At 41.1% G+C, this 24,011-nt stretch overlaps 1 protein-coding gene across 2 annotated transcripts; it reads right to left on the bottom strand.

Annotated features, from left to right (window-relative positions):
* Positions 1-316: 316 nt before the first annotated feature.
* Positions 317-8,829, bottom strand: LOC109878174 (NEDD4 family-interacting protein 2-like). 2 transcript variants are annotated; one of them, XM_020470398.2, is made up of 8 exons: positions 8,524-8,829; positions 4,689-4,869; positions 4,234-4,370; positions 3,764-3,851; positions 3,191-3,315; positions 2,116-2,182; positions 1,784-1,888; positions 317-1,539 (listed from the first exon to the last, which is right to left on the bottom strand). In XM_020470398.2, exons 1-7 carry the CDS (start codon positions 8,551-8,553, stop codon positions 1,785-1,787), a joined length of 732 nt encoding a protein of 243 aa, XP_020325987.1. In that variant the 5' UTR covers positions 8,554-8,829; the 3' UTR covers positions 317-1,539; position 1,784. The 2 variants fall into 2 exon arrangements, with proteins under 2 accessions (XP_020325987.1, XP_020325988.1); XM_020470399.2 differs by having other exon boundaries at positions 4,234-4,367; positions 8,524-8,803.
* Between the last annotated feature and the right edge of the window lie 15,182 nt (positions 8,830-24,011).

The following is a 24,011-nucleotide window of genomic DNA, read 5'->3' as shown; positions in this document are numbered from 1 at the left end:
AATGTGCGCCATCTAACGAAACCAACAACCAAACTATAAACTGAGGGTTTAGAGAGAATCAGTGTCATGGGCTGTCTCTCAATTCCTCTCAAAAGACCCATGGAGGAAGAGGTTGGAGGGCGGGACCTTGTATCCGGTCATCCAATGCGCTTTGAGAACAATTGAGGAAACAGGAACGGAGGAAGCAAGGACTTAACAGCTAGTAGCGTTTTCAGACACAGCCCTAAATAAGAGAGGCTATTCAACATCCTCCAGTGCTCACAATAGCACGATTAGGCCTACTCGACATCAAATGAATTCTAACATGAGGCAGTCAAAGGGTGCATTTGGAACTTTATTGGCATTTTGAAAGACTTCAGGTTAAAGGGTTAACAAGCACGCATCATCATCTCTGGAGTACCAGAGCATGTTCCAATAATCATTTGTCAAAACTCGTTTGGCTGTTTCACAAACATACAAATATAATATTAATAACGTTGCTTTAGCTGAATACTGTTATAACCAACTCGGCCAGACTAATCATGCATTAAGTTTTTGTTGTTGTTGATATTGCTGATGAGGCTTCTGTGTAACAGAAACAAAATGAGAAAGGCATCATTCGAGCATTAAAGAAAACGCGACAAGTTTAAAAATGTCACAATCCAGGCTAATTGCAATAATCAACTCAAATGAAAATGTAATTCTTTAAAATAAAATAAAAAGTGCAAAAAGGCAGATATCCTTTTTTGGGATAAACACAAATTCCAGTTCAAAATGGATTGACAAAGAGATCAGGCTACGCACTACGACAAGTAAGCAATGCACAACTGAAGAGGTTCTTGAAAAGTGCAAATATAATAAATTGGCATAAGCTGTGATACAGTTCAATCCTTTCACGATAAAAGTCATGAGTTTCATTCAAATAACATGTTTATACCAAAGACAATTAAATATGGGGATTAATATCATGGAATAAAATACAAATTGATACTCCAATGGAACTCTAAAAGTTCTTTAAAAAAATAATAAGACTAACCGTTTCATCATCATCCTCATTAGCAGACATCCAGTTCAGGAAAGGACACAATTACATGAGACCTCTTGGCTGTATACAGTCCTCTTTCATGTTCAGGTGTGTACTTTTCAATAAACATCCACAACATGTAGACCCAGCTACTACACTGGACTATTCTACCCCATGTTGAGGTGTATTCAATGTACAAGACTTGGGATATTAAGCAGGATGGGACCATAACAGGAGTTAGATCAGGAAGGCAATTGAAATCTAGAGAGCCAAACAAAGCCAATGGAAATATAAAATAAAAACACAGGGTATATTTGCTGGGTTAATCTGTACTGTACGGACTTTCTGAAAGAGATGAGTCAGCTGTTTTTGCTTTTAATGAAAGACGGCGACTTTCGCAGCGATAATGACGCACTGGTTCTTTTCTTCCTCGCGTCTTTTCACGGTTATATATTTTTTTTGTCCTGGTCATTCGAGAAGAGGGTCGCAAATCCTCAGGGAATTTCACATTAAGGAGGAATGTTTGGTGCAACAACCTGGAGCAGAGGAAGTGGGGGGGGGGGGAAATATGAAAAAGTTACCGTTGTAGAATTCGCAGACTACGGGTAGCGGATGTTACAACGTCGCCATTTAGATAAAGACAAATTGGTAACAACAATATATAGTGTTATTTCATAAACAATAACTTAATTTTTCCTTTATATGAATGTCAAGGTCTCTAGGATACTATCTACTATACATGTTAGTATGCGGTGACTGTGTCCTAAGGTCTTCATATACCTCAGTACAGGAAGAAGAAGCGTGTTCTGTGCGAGGCAGCCATGCTTTCAGACATGTTGCGCACTTTCAGGTAGTTCACGAACCCTCTGAAGAAAAGCAGGAGACCTGAGGAAGGGATTCGAAATCATTAGTAAAAAAATAAAAACACTTCACCAATATTCATCCAAGGTCAAGGAATTAACTTTATTGTGGGCAGATTAGTAGTACATCATTTCAGCCACCAGATGGCATTGGTGTATAGCATCCTAAGTGGATACATTAGTACAGCTTAATTCCTCAGCAATTGGCCAGTTGAAGAATGCAGCATTTGCTATAGAGATCTGTAAACTTACCGAGGACCAGGAAAATCCACCAGAGCCAGTACTGCCCATTGAAGTATCCAGTAAAGTAGTCCGAGAACTGTGGGAAAGTGGAATGTACAGGAAACGGACATTCAACATTTCCTACCACAGGACAATACTTTTGAATGACAGTTCCTGTAAACACATACAGATGATCAGAATGACGATGGGAGAAATATTTCCTTGAGCTAGGATTAGACTTCCTCAAGCCTCAATTCCTCAAATGTTGGGTGTCCTAATTGAGACCATGGGCCGGTTTCAAGGACAAAAAAAAAAAAAAACTATTCCCGGATACCAGGCCTTTGATTTGGCACTGCTCGGATAAAGGCCTAAACTACTGTATAGCCTAGTATTGCACAACATCCAGTGGCAGGAGCTGTGTGCACCAGAGCAATGATGAAAGCCCGGGGTTAATAACTACATCCACCAGTGTGTTGCTTCTTCATGTGGAAATTCTACAGGGCTTTGATTGATGCCCGGAGCACAGAGAGCACACTGGGCTCCTGCTCTTAAGGGTGTCCTCCTCACATCTAGGGCTAACAAGCCTTAGCAAGCATCTGCTTCCTGCTGCACAAGCCATGACTGGGATATGCAGTGATGTACTGGACATAATTGAAATTCATTTTGTAACATTCAATTCATTATAACATGCTAGTCAAGTGAAGCATTTCACTTTTTTGTTAAAAAAAATACATACAAAAATAAACATTTGAGTAATTTAGCAGATTCCCCTAAACAGAGCGACTTACAAGAGCAATTAGGGTTAAGTGCCTTGCTCAAGGGCACATTGGCAGATTTTTTCCCTAGTCGGCTCGGGGATTCAAATCAGCAACCTTTTGGTTACTGGCCCAATGCTCTTAACTGCTAGGCTACCTATTAAGCAGGATAATGCTAGCCAGTTAATTTACAGTAAACCATTTCTAACATTGACGTTTGAAGTAGACGCTCTTTGTATGGGCTGCTTTTAAAGTAAAGACCTGTATATCCTGTCCCTTAATAGAAAATCAACTCTGTAAGTTATTTTAGATGCATTGATTAGGCCCCTTTACGCCAATACTGCACTTACCCTGACGATGAGAATCCACTTGATGAGAGAGAGGCCAAAGCCGCAGATGGCCCCGTATCGGCCAGCGATGGTGTTGGTCAGGCAGAATGACAGGCAGAACCCAATCCAATTGAACAGGAAGGCCACTGTTTGGAGACAGAAGAAAGCATGCAGTTACAAGCACAGACCGACAGACAAACAGACACCACTCTCAAGGTTGACTGACATTTGTTGAGGGAGTCACTGTTCAGTATATTACAAATTGGATGTCCTTCTATACATACTAAAATACATTCTGAGGCCATATGAATGCAGCCAGAGAATAGCTAAGCTGACTTACTTTGACCTTTCCCACCTCCATTCCTACTGGAGGAAGAGATCATGTTGTCTTCAATGAGTCTGACTGTTGCCACCTTGTGGTGAATCCATAGAAAACACCTTAAACTGCTTACTGACATTTTCATCCAAAGCAAACTTTTGTTATGTTCCCCTGCTCAGACTGAAATGGGCCAGTCCACTCAGTGAAAGAGGCTATTTGGCTTGTCAACTCACTGAAGAATGGGGGGGGTTACGTGCACAAACAGATCCACTCACTGAAAAAGGCCAGCATGAATATGCCGTCGTTCCCCACCCTCAGCTGGTCGACGTCGCTGAAGTCATCCCTTGGAGGGAAGTCATCCTCCTGTTTAAGCAAAAGAGGACAGGAAAACAACTCATCCACCTCTTCTGCAGGAACGTAGCAATAGCTCGGTCATCCCAATGAATAAGGAGATGAGCAGTATAGTACTGTTGCGTGTCGACATTTCCTTCTCTTTTGGCGTTGAGAAAGCAGAAACACAGTTCAATGGGTATTTGTACTAAACCTACATAAAATAGAGCTAACATACTGTAAATACCGTTGTAGCTATGTTGTGGTCCGGAAATATGTTGTTATGCTGTGTAGTTAACAACAGCAGCATTGAAGATCCTTACAGCATTCCAGCTGAATAATCCTGTTTTCATGGGTAAACATCCCATACTTAAACACGTACATGTGCGAGTGTGTGTGTGTGTGTGTGTCCTACCCCTGGTATCACCTCCACAGCAGAGAGTACCATTGCTGCCGCTTTGGCTTTCTCTGCCTCATCGTAGGTGGGAAGAGAGGTGGCCACGCTGTATGGGGGCGGCACGGGGAAATCACTTGGGTAACAACTGCTCTCTACTGGGGGACCACAGGGAAGAGACATGGCCAATTAACACAGTTCACAAGGTGAAGATGAAGTTCGGAAATCAATTCAATCAAATAAGGAAATCACATCGGCTTAATTCCAGGAGCCGTGTGAACTATCGGCCTATACTTAGGGCAACTGGCAGGTTCCAGCATGTTTGAAAGAGCTACAGACGCTGCGAGAGAATGAGATGGAGAAAAGGGCAGAAGCAAAGACATGAGCTAAACTGAAGAGTAGGGATGGGGGGGATAAATGGGGATGGGGATTAAAAAAATTCTAACAGACAGTATATGGAGTCTTTGGTTCTGTACCAGGCATGGAAGAGGTGTCTCCCAGGGCGATGCTGGCATACGGGGGAGGTGGGGCCTCTGCATCCCCCTCCAGGGCTACTGGGACTGGGCAGGCCTGGGAGGACGAGCTGGCCTGGGCCGAGGTGCACGGCTGCTGGGCGCTGGTGGAGGGCTCACAGGAGTCGTCTTCATCATTCTCAAACTGAGAGAGAAGGGGGGGCAGGGAGTATAGAGAAGGAGTTAAGTGTCACTTCAATAAAACCCATGTCACAAGTTCACAACACAGACTGTCAAAGGTGAGGAAGGAGAGGGAAGCCCTGTAAACTGAGACGCTTGGAGAGATGTGGTCATGGCCCAACACTGAAAGATCATCTGGTGTTTTGTAATAAACTAAGTAGGCAACATTTGATTCCAGTGCTAAGAGTGCTGAAGACATCCAAAACAACATGTGATCTAGGCAAATTTCCAGCATAGCATCCAGTTGGAAGAAGACAACATGGTCATGGGAAACAGAAGGGTGAAAGTAAGATTCTAGAGAAGACAACACAGCCTTATATTTGGCCAATGACAAATGATGTAGTCTGCATAGCCTAGGCCTTGAACAGTGTGGCAGCAGTGCCAAATGTGGCTTTAGTCTTGCAGCTCACTTGAGGCTGTGGCTTTTGCGCAGGTCAACAGACCAGAGTTTAACTTGTGGCTTAGCTGTAGATGAAGTTTGGCATCATGTCCAGCAGTGCTCTACACACTGCGGGGTCAATGTGCAAAGCCAGGAGAATGAGTGAGTGCGAAGCTATCCGGTGTCAAGGACACCAGTTATGCAAGAGCTGTAAGAACTGCATAATTGGCCGGGGGTGATTTAGTTATTTCACCATCAGCAAACCAAAGCCTAAACAAGAACTCCTGAGGTCATCTCAGTATAATACAACAATAAAAAACAAGTCCAAATAGATAGGTTAGGCCTACATGTTTAATAAAGACCTGTTCAGAATGAGTGTACACAAATAACAAGGATGGCTGGGGAGAGTACATCGTAAAAACAGCCTGTATGATGCATCTAAATACAGGTTGCCCTCAAAACTGAAAACCTGACAGAAAGATGACACATTGGAGGCAAAACCACAGTTGCCTAGCGACTGAGGAAAGTGCAGAGGCAGGATCAAAATAGCATGGCTGTGGCTGAAATAGTTCTGCACATCAAGAAGCAAAAAAGGAAAGGCATACCGTGGTATGTCTGATGTCAACAAGCATTCCAGCATAGTGCAGCAGTGGACATTTGGACTTTTAAGGCCAGTAGGCTACATTATTCAATGGCTTACAACTGCCTAATTAACTTATCCCATATCAAAATCAGTCAGTCTATGGAAGTAATTATTGCTAACCAAAATACACATGGCACGATAACGACTATGAAAGTTGAAGTTTCCTGCTTTAGAGAGTGAGGGGCCGATACAGGACTAAACCAGAAGTGACCCTAGTATTGTATACACAGCATTCACATTGACAACTAGACAGCCAAGCAATAGCCAACCTCCAGCAGCATAGCTAAAGCTGGTGCTAGAGGCCAAGTGCCGAACATGACAGCGCGTCACACAGCACGACCCAAACAAGTATTTACACACATGTAAGAGTCATTTCTCACGCGGCACAAAAAGTGGATTTCTGAATATTTCCTTGTTACCGCCAAATAAAATGGTAGGTTGAACAATGTTCCCCTATCCATTACCCATTCAACGCTAGAACACTCCAATGTTTTTTAAATTTTTTGAAATAATATATACACACTGAACAAAAAGATAAAACGCAACAATTTCACTAATTTGACTGAGTTACAGTTCATATGAGGAAATCAGTCATTTGAAAGAAATTCAATAGGCCCTAATCTATGGATTTAACATGACTAGGAGCTCAGATATGCTATCCTGTCACAGATACCTTTAATAAAACTTGACCTCGCAATGGGCCTCAGGATCCGGTCCCGGTATTTATGACCTTTTAAATGGCCACCGATAAAATAAAATAGTGTTTATTGTCTGTAGCTTCTGCCTGCCCATACCAGGACCCCACCGCTACCATGGGGCTCTCTGTTCACAACGTTGACATTAGCAAACCGCTCACCCACACAACACCATACATGATCTGCGGTTGTGAGGCCGGTTGGACGCACTGACAAATTCGCTAAAACGACATTGGTGGCGGCTTTTGGTAGAGAAATGAACATTCAATACTCTGGTGGACATTCCTGCAGTCAGCATGCCAATTGAACAAAACTTCAGACATTGTGGCATTATGTTGTGACACAAAACTGCATATTTTAGAGTGGCCTTTTATTGTCCCAAAGCACAAGGTTGCACCTGTGCAATGTCCATGCTGTGTAATCGGCTTCTTGATATCCCACACCTGTCAGGTGGATGGATAATCTTGGCAAAGGAGAAATGCTCACTAACAGGGATGTAAGAAATGTGTGCATATGGAACATTTCTGGGGTCTTTTATTTCAGCTCATGAAACCAACACTTTACATGTTGTGATATCTATATATATATATATATATATATATATATATATATATATATACACACACACACACTTTTTTTTGTAATTTCTATATCCTTTATATTTATTTTTAGTAATAAAAAATACAAATGGGGGGAGGTGCTGAAATTTTTTCTGTGTCAACTTACTTAAATGACTAAGACCAGAAATAATCTATGTAGATAACATAATGGAGCTATATATTTTTTAATAAGATAATCTTTGAAAACTAACAAATCACCTAAATAAAAACTAGAAAGGGGAAAGAAAAATAAAACAAATGACATGGCATGTTATGTTTGAGTCGCACAGACAGTACATGAACACAGAATAAGCTATGGCAAAAATTTGTAGAATTGTATAAAATTGGTAAAATGTATAGAAATGCAGGAAATAAGCTTTAAAACTATAAAATGTTATATCCACCCCGTGGTAAATTGTGTAGAATTGCTAGAGATTATATTTAAAAGAGCAACAGTATGGCGCAAGAAGAGGGTCTCTAAATGTTATGCCCCCCCACCCCAACAACTTTGTCAATGCTGCTGAAATAAATCCTAACGGAAACGCTGAATCCTGCATGGAAGATATACCATACAGGGATCTGTCTAGAGCTAATAACTACCTAGAAAACTGGATTGAACAATAACCTAACATTTGAGGACGGGATAGCTAACCGCCTTGTACTTGTGACCATTATTGTACAACTAGGAATAGCATCTTTGCGCGGGGAGGGTATATTTTTCTCATGGAAAGCCAATTACTTGAGCACTACAGATATTTTGTTTGTGGGTCCATGGGCCACATACTCTATATTTATTTGACCTTTATTTATGATGGGATCATGTATTAGGCACGTGTTACAGGCCTACGGTGTGGCTTTTTTGGGGGGGCTAAACATACTTGAGCAAGGTAGATTTGGTAGTTACCACAAATGGCTGTATATAATTGAACTCTAGCCTGTGTTAGCTTACCTGGCTCTGGCTGACATACAGCTAAATAACGTTCGCTAGCTAGCGGAGTTAGTTATCCGTTCAGAAAACCAATACAAGCAGAGTTAACTAAGAGCTAAAGTGCTGTCATTTGCTAACACTGAACTCAAATTGAATTGGAACTTGCTAGCTTAGCAACGTTTAAGTTAGCTTAGCTATTGTACTGTTGATCTGCTGCTGAATAATGCGGAAGTGGCAGGCACGAGGAACATCAGTTTGATTACAAGCCATCAACTTAAACATTTCTAAGTCTAGTTTGACACAAAGTAATGTTGTAAATAGTTTATATTAGTTGGAGTTCCCAAACAGATGACAATGTCGATTGTTTTGTCTCACCACTTGGTATCGGCTCGCTGCCTGGTCCATCTTGACTTTAGACTCCGCTGGCGGAGCTGGCCAGCAAGCGAAGTCGACAATCTTGTATTTAGCTATTTCGTCACTTAATGTAACTTTTTAATGGACCGCATTCAGGTGAAGTATATTAAATTTACACGTACAAAAAAAACGTAAATTTACGCTTCAACTGAAGCAAAACTCATTTTCATAGGAAACGTCGAGTGAGTGGAAACACATAGGGCTCTTTGACTTGTGACGCAATGCCTCCGAATTCCAAATCTACTCCTACCCACTATACTTCCCTCATCCCTGAAGAGCTGAAAGATATTGGATGAATATAAACAATAGTGAAATATAAGATATCGTCTTGTTCTTAAAACCTATCAAATCTCATTAATGTAACGTTTGACAAGACAGTGTATAGGCTAGGAAATAGGTGCTAGTGGTCGAATTGGAATTGGGTTTTCTACTCTACCGGGGACTATAACATATTTGACCACTAGGTGGTCCAATTGTTATTCAGAGAAAGGCGAAGAAGGACGATCAGAAGCCTGCAGTACACACACTGTTCGCTATAATCCCACCGTAGATGTCGGAAAGATAGTTCATTCCCCATTTTGGGTTGTGGGACTCTGCATTTGGACATGTAGGCCTACTTGGCAGTACTCTTGGTTTATAGTCTATCAGGACTCATTGGATGGGCTGCTGTAACTGGAAACCAGGGTTCCCCAAATGGCGGCCCGCAGACCAAATTTGGACTGCGGCTGGTTTTATTTGGCACCCCAAGTATTCTGAGCCACACTTTTAAAATTATTTTTATATTTACAATTTTCATTGCTAGACAAAATACTAAAAGCACCAGGAAATCATCTTCAATTAATTGTTCCAAGGTATTCCTACATGGCCCATTGACCATCCAGTTAAAAAATTGACCTGAGGCTGAATCTAGTTGATGATCCCTGCTGTAAGCACTGGTAAGGAGAGACCTTGTTAGAAAACATTGGGGGATATTAGGAATGTATGAGGCCCTGATTTCATAGAGAATACATTAGGCCCCTTTGGCTCCTACCACCATGGAGTGAGAGTTCCAAAACAAGCCCAGTGGACCCAATCAAATTCTAATTTCCTTCTATTTTTTTTTCCTGCAAGTGCTTGTTCGTGAAATGTGTGTTTGGCCATTAAATGAGAAAGGGAGAGAGAGAAGGAGGGAGAGCTTTCATTTGCACGGCTGTTTCTGTCTATAATTCGACTAAGACAGAATAAAAATGATATACAATGCAGGCTCTGCAAGACATGGTCTATCTAGGCTCATGGGTACTACAAACACAATGGGAGAAACTGAGCAGGAGATTATAGCTATTCAATCAGACAAATAGAGAAGAGAACATTTACAAACAACACAACAAATATAAGAGCAACATTTCCAGTTTCTGTTAAATTTAGATCTGTTGGATAGTTGTCACATATCAAAAGTAAATCAATTGCTTCATGACCGCAACAAGTGTGTACATTTGAGAGGAATTGATTCTTACTTTTACGTGCAGTATTCATGCATGACCACAGGGAGTCGCCATAATCATACCAATTAGTAAAGGTGTCCTTGTCTGAAAATGTATGTAAAACATTGACTACATGCAACAGGGGTGACCAACCCTGTCCTATACAACTATAGAGTGAGCAGGTTTTTATTCCAGGCCAATTTTGTCTCACCTGATTATAAGACAACTGTGTGCATATAAATCATCTAGGGAAAGAGGGGATAGGGGGTCAGAAGACCCATGGGATTTTATAGGCACCTGAGACCATCTGAGGAGGGCACTCACACAAACATGCTGAGGCACAGACGCAAACATGCAACAGCTGAATACCTTCACTGATGAACATCTCTAGGATGCATTCATAGCTGCCCTTTTATGTAAGAAGTACAACATGGTTGTACAACACGTTTCATAACCCGCCATTACAACAGAGTGCTCTGCCCAGAGGCCCTATGACCTGTGGGTCACAGGCAGGTTGTCAGCAGAGCTGGGTCTGCTTGTCTAGACGGCTCCAAGTTCCACCCACATGCGTTGCTTTTACAGTTTTATAGATATACCACTCTCACCCCTGAGGCTACTGAATTCTGACTGCCTTACAACAGAGACCAGTGATGTCTGACCAAGTTTAATGCCCATGGCAGCCATTTAGCCTTGGCTAACAAGCTGACTCAGCTGCTTACATCATGCTGATCAGTACAAATGGTGTTGTTAAACAGCTTTCCCCACTTAAAACAATTCAGGTGAGCCTTACTGAAACCAGACCAGAGTTCAAATACTATTTTAATTTCTTTTAATTTTTTTAATTTCACCTTTATTTAACCAGGTAGGCTAGTTGAGAACAAGTTCTCATTTGCAACTGCGACCTGGCCAAGATAAAGCATAGCATTGTGAACAGACAACACAGAGTTACACATGGAGTAAACCATTAACAAGTCAATAACACAGTAGAAAAAAAAGGGGGAGTCTATATACAATGTGTGCAAAAGGCATGAGGAGGTAGGCGAGTGATTACAATTTTGCAGATTAACACTGGAGTGATAAATGATCAGATGGTCATGTACAGGTAGAGATAATGGTGTGCAAAAGAGCAGAAAAGTAAATAAATAAAAACAGTATGGGGATGAGGTAGGTGAAAATGGGTGGGCTATTTACCAATAGACTATGTACAGCTGCAGCGATCGGTTAGCTGCTCAGATAGCTGATGTTTGAAGTTGGTGAGGGAGATAAAAGTCTCCAACTTCAGCGATTTTTGCAATTCGTTCCAGTCACAGGCAGCAGAGTACTGGAACGAAAGGCGGCCAAATGAGGTGTTGGCTTTAGGAATGATCAGTGAGATACACCTGCTGGAGCGCGTGCTACGGATGGGTGTTGCCATCGTGACCAGTGAACTGAGATAAGGCGGAGCTTTACCTAGCATGGACTTGTAGATGACCTGGAGCCAGTGGGTCTGGCGACGAATATGTAGCGTAAATCATTTCAAATATTTTATCTGGGCTTGATTGAGTTTCCTCCGTGTAATGGAACCAATAGAATGTAAGCAATCTGGCAATCTGGCAATCCAGATAGACTAAACAAGGATTTGAAAGACTCAAAATAGGATTTGAACCCAGGTCTGCTTTGAACACTGCAAGGACGTCATACTGCTGAGCAAAACCTTGATATACTTCATGTATTTGGTGTACTGGAACCAAAAGTGTAGAGTGTCATGATGCTATGTGAAATGATGTATGCAACTTTCAAGAAGATTTGTTTCATGTATCCTTGTAGGCATAGACAAGACACACAGAATACCAGGTATTCTTCTTCATCTCAGTGGGAGTCCTACTTGAACAAAATTATTTCACAAATATACAAAACGCTATTGTACCTATGATGTGGACATTTTACTGGGTATCCCATGACGTTCACATTTTTCACTTGTTTTAATGTGTTCAGCTGAGCCAGTGATCTAATTACTGTTTGTTTTCTCCAGGCTATTATTGTTTTCATGTGTATCCATTACAAACTGGGTTCTTCAATCAGGTTTTTTTTTTCTTTTTAGCTGAGAAGGTGGGACAGTGAGGGATGCACCCCCCCCCCCCCCAATGAATCATGATAACCCATGCAGATAGATACACTAAACTAGGCTGTATTGACTAATGCTTTACCTGCAGTTCTCTTCATAAAATGAACATTACACAGCCCATGGCAATAACTTCTTCAGATACCCTTCACGTTGAGAGCCCGCATTCTACATTTGTACTTGAAACGAGAGCCGCATCACACCCACAGAGCTAAACGCAAGAGTTGGATCCAAACCGTCGGAGCACTCCAGAGGCATCCAACGCTCTCAAGGTACTTACATAGCCTACCTCAAAATGGTTTTCCATCCGAGTTCGGCCGGTAATGCTTCAGGCAAAAGAGATGGCAAGCCCTCGCTAAGCAGCTCTCCTGTAAGGGCATGAAGAGTCTGTATATAAACAGAAAGCGGTGAAATGAAATGTGTCTGTATGGTACTTTACACGTTGCACTGAATACTAACAACTAGCTGTATCTTTTTCAATTAGGTGGTTTATCAAAGCTAGAATCCTCGTGAGCTAAGTTCAACTGTCGTACCCCATCCGAACACAAAATATAAGCTTGTTTTACTCCACTGTAAATGGAACCAAATACCATATAGCTTCAAAACATGGTTGAAACTATCATTGTGATATCATGGATGGTCAGTCCTTGCATCCATAGCTCTCTCTTTGAATTTGAGACTGGTTTGATTTCTTGGGCTCTGTCCCTCAGCTTTCTACCAAAAACACAGGCTGGGTGGCCACTTGATAATTGTTTCAATTAAGGATTTCAGCTTTAACACTGTTGGAAATTTGAGTAAAGAGACACAAATGGAATCCCAAGAAACATTGGCTTTTGGCAGGTGGGTGTCTGTGATTGGAATTTCACCAACCTCAACAGGGAAAGGAGTGGACAGAATCAAGATAACTTAAATATGGAGATTTTAGGTTCTGGACTCTCCCAGGTAGCTGTCGGGCAGACTCATGCCCGGTTGAAGGTTCACAGAGCTGGGATGGATATCTCTACTCACAGCTGTTCAAAACTGGACCTACCTCATAGTGAACCAAATGAAAGCCTGAATGTCCACCCAGGGAAATCTAGCCTTTTCTGTAAAGTGTGTATAATCTAATGACTGTCAGATCGCATTAAAGCACATTCCTGGATTCCCTTAAAGACACAGAACATATTGATAGTGCAGTACAGAAGTGAGAATTCTGACAAAAGTTGATTTGGAGAATGCATGTTATTGGCCTAAGCATGTTACAACTGTATCTGTTGTGCTGTTGCAGCGAGGATAAAGGGGATTAGCTTTGTTATTGACTTATGTCAAGTCTTCCTTTTTACTCACAATTGATTTCTTTTTTTGGCGAACACATCAAATAGAGTGAATCATGACTACATAGGGCATATTGAAATAAGCCTTACATCAATCCCTTTCGCTTTATAATAAAGAATTACATCCTGGAACTTGTATTAGCTAAGTAGCTCAGACATCTTTGCTAAGAGCCTTCCTTCAGTTCCTATTATCCAACATCAGCAGGTTTAAAGAATGGGGGGATGAGCTTTGCCATTTGAAGAGGAGAAGACATTATAGACATTATAGGGGTATTGGGGATGAAGGTGTAGTGATATGTTTCTGGGTTTTGTAGGGCTCTAGTATTTTTTTCTGTGTGTGTTTGTGCGCCAAGTGCATGCGTGCAGTCGCGTATGTGTGTGTGTATGGTGTGTGTACACGTGTGTGTGTTGCACCCTGTGCAGGTATCAAGAGAGGATGGCTTCAAGTCATTTCACAGGGCGTCTGTTAAGAACTCTGTTTCGGTGCCCAGGAATACCATTAGCCATGTATGTAACAAAAAAACCTCGCACATGGCTGCAGTTACCTGGCAACATGACAAGGTAACTGGACTTTAGAAAACCCAACAAAAGATGAGTTGATTTATTTTTTCTGTCCAGCGGCTTGTACCTTGAGTGCATCCCAATTGGCACCCTATTGCCCTAAATAGCGCACCTATCGGTCCTGTTCAAAAGTAGTGCACTAGACAGGGAATAAGGTGCCATTTGAGATGTAATCCATGACAACGACACCCTGTCTTGATTCTTGCAAGGTTGAAAGCGTTTTACTCTGAATAATAAAAGCCTCCAAATAAATATAATTACTGTGAGAGGAGAAGAGAGGAGATTGCTTAGAAAATGAATGGTGGGAACTCTGGCTGCATTACTGTACACACAAATATGTCAGCAGTTGTCTAGAGGCAGTGTACCAACCAATGAAACTCTTTTAAAAGCTTCCTAGGTCATCATGTCATGTTTTTCAACTGCAGGTTTCATCCATCTGTTATTGCTATGAATTAAATATGTAATTATCACACAGCTGAATCTACTGAAATGTCCAAACATACACATAATGTCGCCTAGTAGATTATTTGTAATACTGTATTTAGCTAGATATAGTTAGAGAACATTTCATAATTACTGAGTATGGTTCTCTTTTAATTAAGCTCCTGATGGAATTAATATGGTGGACAGTTAGAAAGGAGGTAGGCAGGCAGGCACACACTACACATGTACCTTGAGTGTACAGCAGAGGGAGTGAGACTCCAGTTTGTTTACTGTTTCAGAGAATTGCATACAGTGGACAGGATGTACCAGCCTGGTCTCATAGACAAGACGTAACATAGTAAAACTAAATCTGGGACTCTCAACAATGTATGTTACATGACATGTTACATTTCATATGGTTACGTAAGACAGATGGTTACGTAAGACAGAAATGAAATTGAGGTGGTTAGTCAGGGTGGATGGCTGGGCGTATAACTTGGACTTATAACAAACCAAAGGTTGTGAGTTTGAATCTCATCACAGACAACTTTAGCTAATTACCAACTTTTCAGCTACTTAGTACTTTTTAGCTACTTTGCAACTATTTAGCATGTTAGCTAACCCTAACCCTAACCCTTTAACCTAATTTCTAAACATAAACATAACCCTAACCTTAACCCTAACTTCTAACCCCCAGCCTAGCTAATGTTAGCCAGCTAGCTAACATTAGTCAACCGGCTAAAATTCGTAACATGTTTTGCAAATATGTAACACATTGTACATTTTGAAAATTCAAAACATATAACACAAATTGTAATACGTAACATATCATACTAAATGGTCATGGACATCCACAAATTAATAAATACCATATGAAACGTAACATATCATACTAAATGCCGCATTGCGGATTTACGTACAGAATAATACAAAATGCTCTGAGACCAGGTTGGATATACAGAATGTCTTGCAAGAGCATCAAAATAACTCCTCTTTATTTGTCCGGCCTTGGAAAGCTAGAATACCTTTCAGAATGAATTGGTTTACTTGACTGCCAGTACATTGTGTTCAAGCTTTTGGCTGTGTGTCTTGGTTACCATTACATACATTTGGTAGTCAATACACGTTGTGTCCATATTAAGACAGTGTCAGTGTCTCATTGGGCCTATTCACTTCAGCTGAAACAAAGCTCTCTCCTGGTGGGTACAGAGATCAACTCAAAGACCCGATGATACCAAGATAGAGCTATTCTCACTCCCCTACACTGTCTGTCACAGCGACTACAGCCTCAGAGACACCCATAAATAAACCCACAATGGCTGATAGATGAGGCCAAGGTGCTATCAGGAAAGGGCTAACATTAAATCATCTTAAGGCATGTGCTGCAAGAAATGTCTTCCCCCCAATCCCTCTCCTCCACCCCTCTTCTCCCCTGAGCCCAGCTGCTACTCACTCTGTTCCCTGTCTTCTAATGAGTCTACAGGATAGATATTGCTTCTGTCACGGGGAAAACAAATGGAAGCCCGCTACAGTGTTCACTCTGAGCGCTGCTCGGTTCAAACATGCTGATCCAGGCGAAGTCACCAATCAATCCGCCGTAAAGCTGTTTAAAGACTCACAGGAGAATGGAGAAACGGGATGAATGTACAGAATGAACGATTTTGGATGGAGCTGGTGGAGAAATATGTATGCTTTCATTGAGGAAAGGCCTGGTGATTCAAGGTTAATGTTGAGCGGAATCTCTAAGAAATCTGTACTGCAAACTGTACTGGATACTGAAAATGCATGTATCACTTGCCTAAGAAATGACAGAGTAAGCTGGCATGGATCACTGTTTTCTTGTCTACAACTTTAAAGAATTGTCAGTTTTCCGTTGTGTCAAGCTCCTCCGTTCACTCTTGATTGGCAGCAACTAAATTACAAACCTCTCCTTTGATTTCTGTCCGTGACCAAGCCAGATGTCTCTTTTAGCATGTATCCATTAAAAAAGCCACCAAAGACTTCAACAGTGTGACTTTTACAAGTATCATACAGTAGTCCCTGTCCTAAAATTCCCTCTCGCAAGTAACGCCTTACCCTGAGTGAAAAAGGTTTTAAAGAGATTTTCCCGGGTACTTTAGATGACTTTTTAGCCAGTAGTTCTGAAAGTAGCACCCAGGAGCCAAACGTGGTCCCAGAAAATTGCGTACTACACCACATATTTGCAGACATGTGCACCACGTCATTGCTCTCTCTCTCTCTCTCTCTCTCTCTCTCTCTCTCTCTTTCTCTCTCTCTCTCTCTCTCTCTCTCTCTCTCTCTCTCTCTCTCTCTCTCTCTCTCTCTCTCTCTCTCTCTCTCTTCCTCTCTCTCTCTCTCTCTGCTGTGTGTGCATGATATGCATCTTGCTAGCTGTCACTCACATGGCGAGGGGCTTAAGCTCAATTGTTGAACACATTACGAGGGGGCTGACCCACGTGGGGGAGAAATGTAGGGCAGCACAGCTTTCAGAAATACAGTGGCTTTCAAACTAGGGATTTGGTGGTAAGACAATAATTCTGCTCATAGATTATGCATGTATGAACTACACATTGACACATCCAGCCCAAAACGGGAGATAAAAAAAATACTTAGTAGTCTCTAAAGTTCAGGAGCATGTCTTTAATCCTATATCCTTACTGGACAGCACAATGGATTCATCATTAACATGAGTTGAGAGAAGGCAGTATATCAAGGATAGTGACAGTTATATGGCAATCTTGGTTGAGACAAATGCAGAGACAGGAGGTAAAGCAGAAACCACAGTAATTTAAAGTTGCAATATTGAACTTTTTGGGTAACCTGACCAAATTCACATAGAAATGTGAATCCGTCATAGATCTGTCATTCTCATTGAAAGAAAGTCTAAGAAGCACTATATGTGCGCTATTTCTATGCTCCCTGTTCTGTTTTTGTGTCTTTTACATTCAGTTTTGTACACCAGCTTCCATCAGCTGAAAATACAATATTTTTGGTTATGGAAAATAAAAACATGAAAACATATACTTACTTCTCAAACGGAAATTAGGGGAACTATTAGAATTTTTTCAACCAGGAAATGGTGGAGCAATTTCTGCATAGCGCAGCTTTAACTAATAAAACACTGAAGCATCCTCTTCCCATTGAAATTAAGACAGCCAAACCATACTGTATAATTCAGTAAAGGTCCACTCTTTGGCTGTTTTTTTAGTGTGGAATGGATTCTTGAATAAACCAGCATTGTATTGTTAAAGAGTAAGTCATTATTTTGATTATACAGTACATTTAGACCCAGGGACACATCCCTCTACCTTTAATCAGGCAAGTTGTGGCCATGCCTCCCACGTCACCCAGTATCCAAACACACAACCTCCACTATCTTGTCTTCTCCTCTCTTTGCCACAAAAATAAGTTATTGAGTGGGTATCACTTGAAAACATTGGGCAACACTCTCCTTCTCCAAATCCACAGAGCCCCCTCCCTCCCCCATGACAAAGACAATACTATAATGTTGGTACCAAACTTAAATAGTGTATCACTTCTACTAACAATGTTCACTGGTTTCCGTTGCTTTAATATCACATGGGACTACCCTTTTAAGTTAGATCAGTAAGCTATACTCCATTGGGTAGCTTCAGGCTTCGTTACGGCCCCTCTTCAAGATGATCTTATATAAAAGGATGTTATTTTGCAACAGAAGGCGCACCGTTAAGGTAGCATCTTTTGAAGTTTAAAGTCAACCTTATATGTTGTAGTTATATTCCAAGTATACTGATACGATGCATGAACTAGGACATAACTTCTGACATACTAGATAATATACATTATACAGTAAGAGGAAAAATCCAGCAGCTTGTCTGTAAGTCAAAGAGAACCAGACCTGGGTTCAAATGGTTTTGGAAATTATTTCTGATATGGTCTTGATTGAGTTTACCTGGTGTAATGGAACCAGTAGAATAGTTGCAAAAGTGCTGACGTTGCCCATCTGGCACTCCAAGAAGAGCACTGCAAATATTTGAAAAAAAACTGAACCCAGGTCTGAATAGAAGACAACACAGGAAAGATGAGTAAGTAGGCTAATACCCAGCTGAAGTGTGTCATTGAGTTCTTAAAACAGAAAGGCATCATCAAACACACACTGAAGAGAGGGATGTATTCCCCCAGTCACCGAGACAGTCCTTTGATGCAGAACCATCCCTCCTCCCTCTCACTCACTATGCTGTTGATGAATGAGCAGAAAGTGTGTCAGGAGGCCTGGAAAAAAAGATAAAGAGAAGAACATCAGATAGAATTTATTCAGAGGGGTTCTCTGTAGAACTAAATCTCAATTTCAGTGGCTGGAATTATACATTAGCATGAATGTTTTCCTGTGGATTTTGGGACTATGAGCAGGAATTGTGGGGTCAGTAATCTGGAACTATGGACCAAAGTTACCCCGACCATTTTAGATCGCATCCTTCTCCCAATTGTGACAATGATTCCGTCATTACGTAACAATGGGGATTCAGTCATTACCACAACACTGAAAGAGTGGCTTGGCCCATAATGGATTTAGTGCAGGGACCGACAAATTCAGAACGGCATGGTATAATATCTGCATTGGCATCCCACAAACAGAAACACCCCCAAATCAAATGAAATGGGGGAAACAAAGAAGACATACAGGAAGGATTATTTGAAGAAAAGCCTATCACAATAAAGCCAATGAGATGTATTAGGCTCTTCGGGGGACTCAAACACGTACCAAAACATACAACAGCCATATGAATGCACTCTTACCAATTTGGTTTAATTGGTGCAGCATGTTCAATGCCATCTCTTTGAAGTAGAAAAACACATGAGATGTGTCTCTGGTGTATTCTGTTTGTTTGACAATCAGGTGTTAGTGCAAGAGTCGTGCGGATGGTGTGAATGTTAAATGCCTTACACAATTCATTTCTGATCCATCGGGGTCTTGTCTACTATAAACATAAGAGTGTAGGTAGGATTTGGAATGGTGGTCTCTTTTTCAAGGAGAATATGGCGAAGGGCAAACTTTGGGGTAGATTCTGTAGATACAGAAGTAGATATTTTTTCTTCTGCAACGTGGGGTTTACTGACCTTCTAGAGTGCTTTTTGTGACTTTCCCGGACCAAACATTTCAGCCATCTATCACAATATGTCTGTCATCCCTCCTAAGACCCCCTTGTGCCTATAAAAATGTACAAACTGGAAGGTCCCTCGATGAACGGAAACTGTAATGTTGTTATTAGTTGTGACATGTCCTGACAAGAACTAGGACTGCTATTTCAGACACCACAACAAATATTGACCATATGGAGGTCGAAACCAGTGACATACACGAGCCGTCACATACGACATCGGAAAATATAGGAAACCCTAAACTGTAACACCTCACGATAGAACAATTCAGTTCAGAGGCAACCCTGCATCAAATAACTGCACATATGAAGTTTAGACATTCTAATTTGTATTCTAATTCATGGCAAATGTATGTCATCTCAAGTTCAAAGTGTTTTCTGACAACAAAGAATGGGTTTATGTGATAATGCAAGGACTTGCGAACACAGCTTCCTCTCATACTCTCAACGCAAATATGTTCTTACTCCCTTGGTGACAAGCCATGTACTGTCTTGCCAGATGAGGACTTCTCTCAGGCCAACAACATGTTTTTAGCTTTTCAAGCTTTATTGGATGGTGATCCCTGTGGTTCAAACCATCTTTGCTGTTATCTGGTGCCCTGCAAGCTACTGGCTTTTTGCTTTCACAAAGATCTGTGTTTGATGCACTTGGATATTGTCACATTGATTGATGTAGGGCCAGGTAAACTTTGGTGAGAGACTGTGAATTAGATAACAGAATGCAGCATAAGGCAGGTTTTTGTCAATCTAGCAGATCACTGGATTAGAACAGGGTGTTCTGGTCAAGAGGAAAGGCTTTGAATGGTCAGGAAAAGTAAGCTGACTGTACACAAACATAGGAGCATTCTAGGAGGTGTTTCAACGTCTTGCAAGGGATACTGTTACTGAGAACTGCACCATTTCCTCAAGCCCCAAAGACATGTTCGTAATTGAGTTCAGTTCATTTGGCAGGCTTTGGAAACAGCAACCCAGCTGGTAATGGAATTTGGGTTGGCTCTTCTCGCGTTGGTGGGGTTATTTGCAAGGTATTGAGGTGGTATCACAAGGTCAAAGAGAGGTGAAGTCCAAGAAAAATATCTGCAATTAAAACGTTGAAGGCAACTCAGATTGGCAGAAATGATTAGTGTTCTCATGAGTGGCAACACCATTTTATTTTAGCATGGAAGTTGGAGAGAAGAGAAGGGAGGAGAGGAGAGTGTACCGTATGGGGAGAATGTGGAAATTAAACAGAGTAGCCGTATCCCAGACTAAATGTGGGTGACTCAAAGAAAGTATACCTTATTTCAAAAATACCGGAATATCATCCAGGGTTAGATGTGTTGATAATTATTTCATGAAACAAGCTGGGTGGGGAAATTACCATACCACTGTCTGCTCAAAATGCTGAGTCCTGTTATTCTTAGATGAAACTAATAAAGGTATGTTACACAACGTAACTTTGGGATTGAGATCCATGGATCCCATTATGAAGTTTTAAGTAAGGAAGTATACAAATCTATCATCAGCAACCTTATTGAAGATGGGGTTGTCCTGGGGATTGAACTGCCTACCGCAGCAGTTTCCCCTACAATTATTCATATACACTATTGTTTTCTACCTGAGAGAACTGATAGGCTGCGAAGAAATTCATTTCCACCGTCTATATGTAGTCGCCAGATCCTCAAGGTACCTTAGGGTGGATAAATATTGCATACTGTATATGATTAACTCTTGAAACCACTGCATATGAGGTATTATATGCCGATACTATGTAAAGTTGGATCACAACGTAGAGTGCTTGTGATTGGCTGTATTTTGTCGTGGGATTATTGCATTCAAGAATCATAATAGTAATGGATCAAAGGAGATTGATCATTGGTGTAATAAAAGTGGGAAAAGTGGGAATTAGTTCCCAATGGTGCCTATTGGTTAGTCAATGCCTCCGTATCACCATTATTCCACAGCTGCCTCCGACACCTTTCTGACAGCTGTACACTCTAATGCTGGGTTGAGATCCCCTCCAGGAAATACAGAATCAAATCAAATCAAATCAAATCAAATTTATTTATATAGCCCTTCGTACATCAGCTGATATCTCAAAGTGCTGTACAGAAACCCAGCCTAAAACCCCAAACAGCAAGCAATGCAGGTGGAGAAGCAGAACATAGTCCCACTCTAATGCAACCCACACAATCACACCACTTGCCCCATAAGGGTACTGGTAATAATCAGAGTCATAACAGTTATGACTCCATCGTGTTATATTGCCTATATTGTATGAGTGATTTTTATTGGTTACATCTCAATGTCTCCTTAGATGTGCTGTTCTGTTGGCGGCAACCACAATGAGTAGGCTGCACTTTGGCATACAAAACCCTATTGGCTTTACTAGTAACAGTATGGTATGATAAATTCAGGAGGTGAAGTCAAATACTCAATGATTCATTGATGCCGTACTTACTATAACTTTCAAGGGAAAGGGTTGTTTTAAGCAATGGGTTGTAGATTTTGGGGCACTTTCTGACTAGTCTAATCCCCCGGGGCCATGCGGGTTAAGTGTGTTGTTGGTTCTGTGCCGCTGCATAAGGCTTCCCCCCAGGCAGGCTGACCTATAGTGTGGATGGTTCCTTACTCTGACAATTTTACAGTATGTCTGGCAGGTCCAACTTCAGAGTAATGGAATACTTATACTGTAGGTCATGGCCCAGGGCATTTGCTTTAATAAATCATCTTACAGCTACCCCCAACTTTTTTCAATATCCGCCTGAAGACATTCCCAAATCTAACTGCCTGTAGCTCAGGCCCAGGACCAAGGATATGCATATTCTTGGTTTAATTTGAAAGAAAACACTCTGAAGTTTGTGTAAATGTGAATTGAATGTAGGAGAATATAAAAAACCATACGTTTTTTTTCATTTTTATTGTTGTATCATCATCTTTAAAATGAACAAGACAAAACAAACATTCAGATAGGATGATGGGGACAATTTCAGCGAAAAACATAAGAGGGAAACTGTACTTGTGTAAAGTTTCAGAATGATAACTTCCAAAATTAGTGTGCTACATGACATTTATCATGAAGTCACCCAGGTGTCCAACACAAGTAGCCCAAATGTACCCAAGTGGCCAAATTGGTGAAGTTATACATTTTGAATGGAATAACTGTATACAAAATACCAAAATGGTATTCTAACACACCCCCCCAAAACATTGAGAAAAAACATGAAAAATATATACAGTGCCTTGCGAAAGTATTCGGCCCCCTTGAACTTTGCGACCTTTTGCCACATTTCAGGCTTCAAACATAAAGATATAAAACTGTATTTTTTTGTGAAGAATCAACAACAAGTGGGACACAATCATGAAGTGGAACGACATTTATTGGATATTTCAAACTTTTTTAACAAATCAAAAACTGAAAAATTGTGCGTGCAAAATTATTCAGCCCCTTTACTTTCAGTGCAGCAAACTCTCTCCAGAAGTTCAGTGAGGATCTCTGAATGATCCAATGTTGACCTAAATGACTAATGATGATAAATACAATCCACCTGTGTGTAATCAAGTCTCCGTATAAATGCACCTGCACTGTGATATTCTCAGAGGTCCGTTAAAAGCGCAGAGAGCATCATGAAGAACAAGGAACACACCAGGCAGGTCCGAGATACTGTTGTGAAGAAGTTTAAAGCCGGATTTGGATACAAAAAGATTTCCCAAGCTTTAAACATCCCAAGGAGCACTGTGCAAGCGATAATATTGAAATGGAAGGAGTATCAGACCACTGCAAATCTACCAAGACCTGGCCGTCCCTCTAAACTTTCAGCTCATACAAGGAGAAGACTGATCAGAGATGCAGCCAAGAGGCCCCTGATCACTCTGGATGAACTGCAGAGATCTACAGCTGAGGTGGGAGACTCTGTCCATAGGACAACAATCAGTCGTATATTGCACAAATCTGGCCTTTATGGAAGAGTGGCAAGAAGAAAGAAATTTCTTAAAGATATCCATAAAAAGTGTTGTTTAAAGTTTGCCACAAGCCACCTGGGAGACACACCAAACATCTGGAAGAAGGTGCTCTGGTCAGATGAAACCAAAATTTTACTTTTTGGCAACAATGCAAAATGTTATGTTTGGTGTAAAAGCAACACAGCTCATCACCCTGAACACACCATCCCCACTGTCAAACATGGTGGTGGCAGCATCATGGTTTGGGCCTGCTTTTCTTCAGCAGGGACAGGGAAGATGGTTAAAATTGATGGGAAGATGGATGGAGCCAAATACAGGACCATTCTGGAAGAAAACCTGATGGAGTCTGCAAAAGACCTGAGACTGGGACGGAGATTTGTCTTCCAACAAGACAATGATCCAAAACATAAAGCAAAATCTACAATGGAATGGTTCAAAAATAAACATATCCAGGTGTTAGAATGGCCAAGTCAAAGTCCAGACCTGAATCCAATCGAGAATCTGTGGAAAG

This window comes from Oncorhynchus kisutch, linkage group LG16 (genome assembly GCF_002021735.2).
Source record: "Oncorhynchus kisutch isolate 150728-3 linkage group LG16, Okis_V2, whole genome shotgun sequence".
Lineage (NCBI taxonomy): Eukaryota > Metazoa > Chordata > Actinopteri > Salmoniformes > Salmonidae > Oncorhynchus > Oncorhynchus kisutch.
This window is presented reverse-complemented; position numbering and strand designations above follow the sequence as displayed.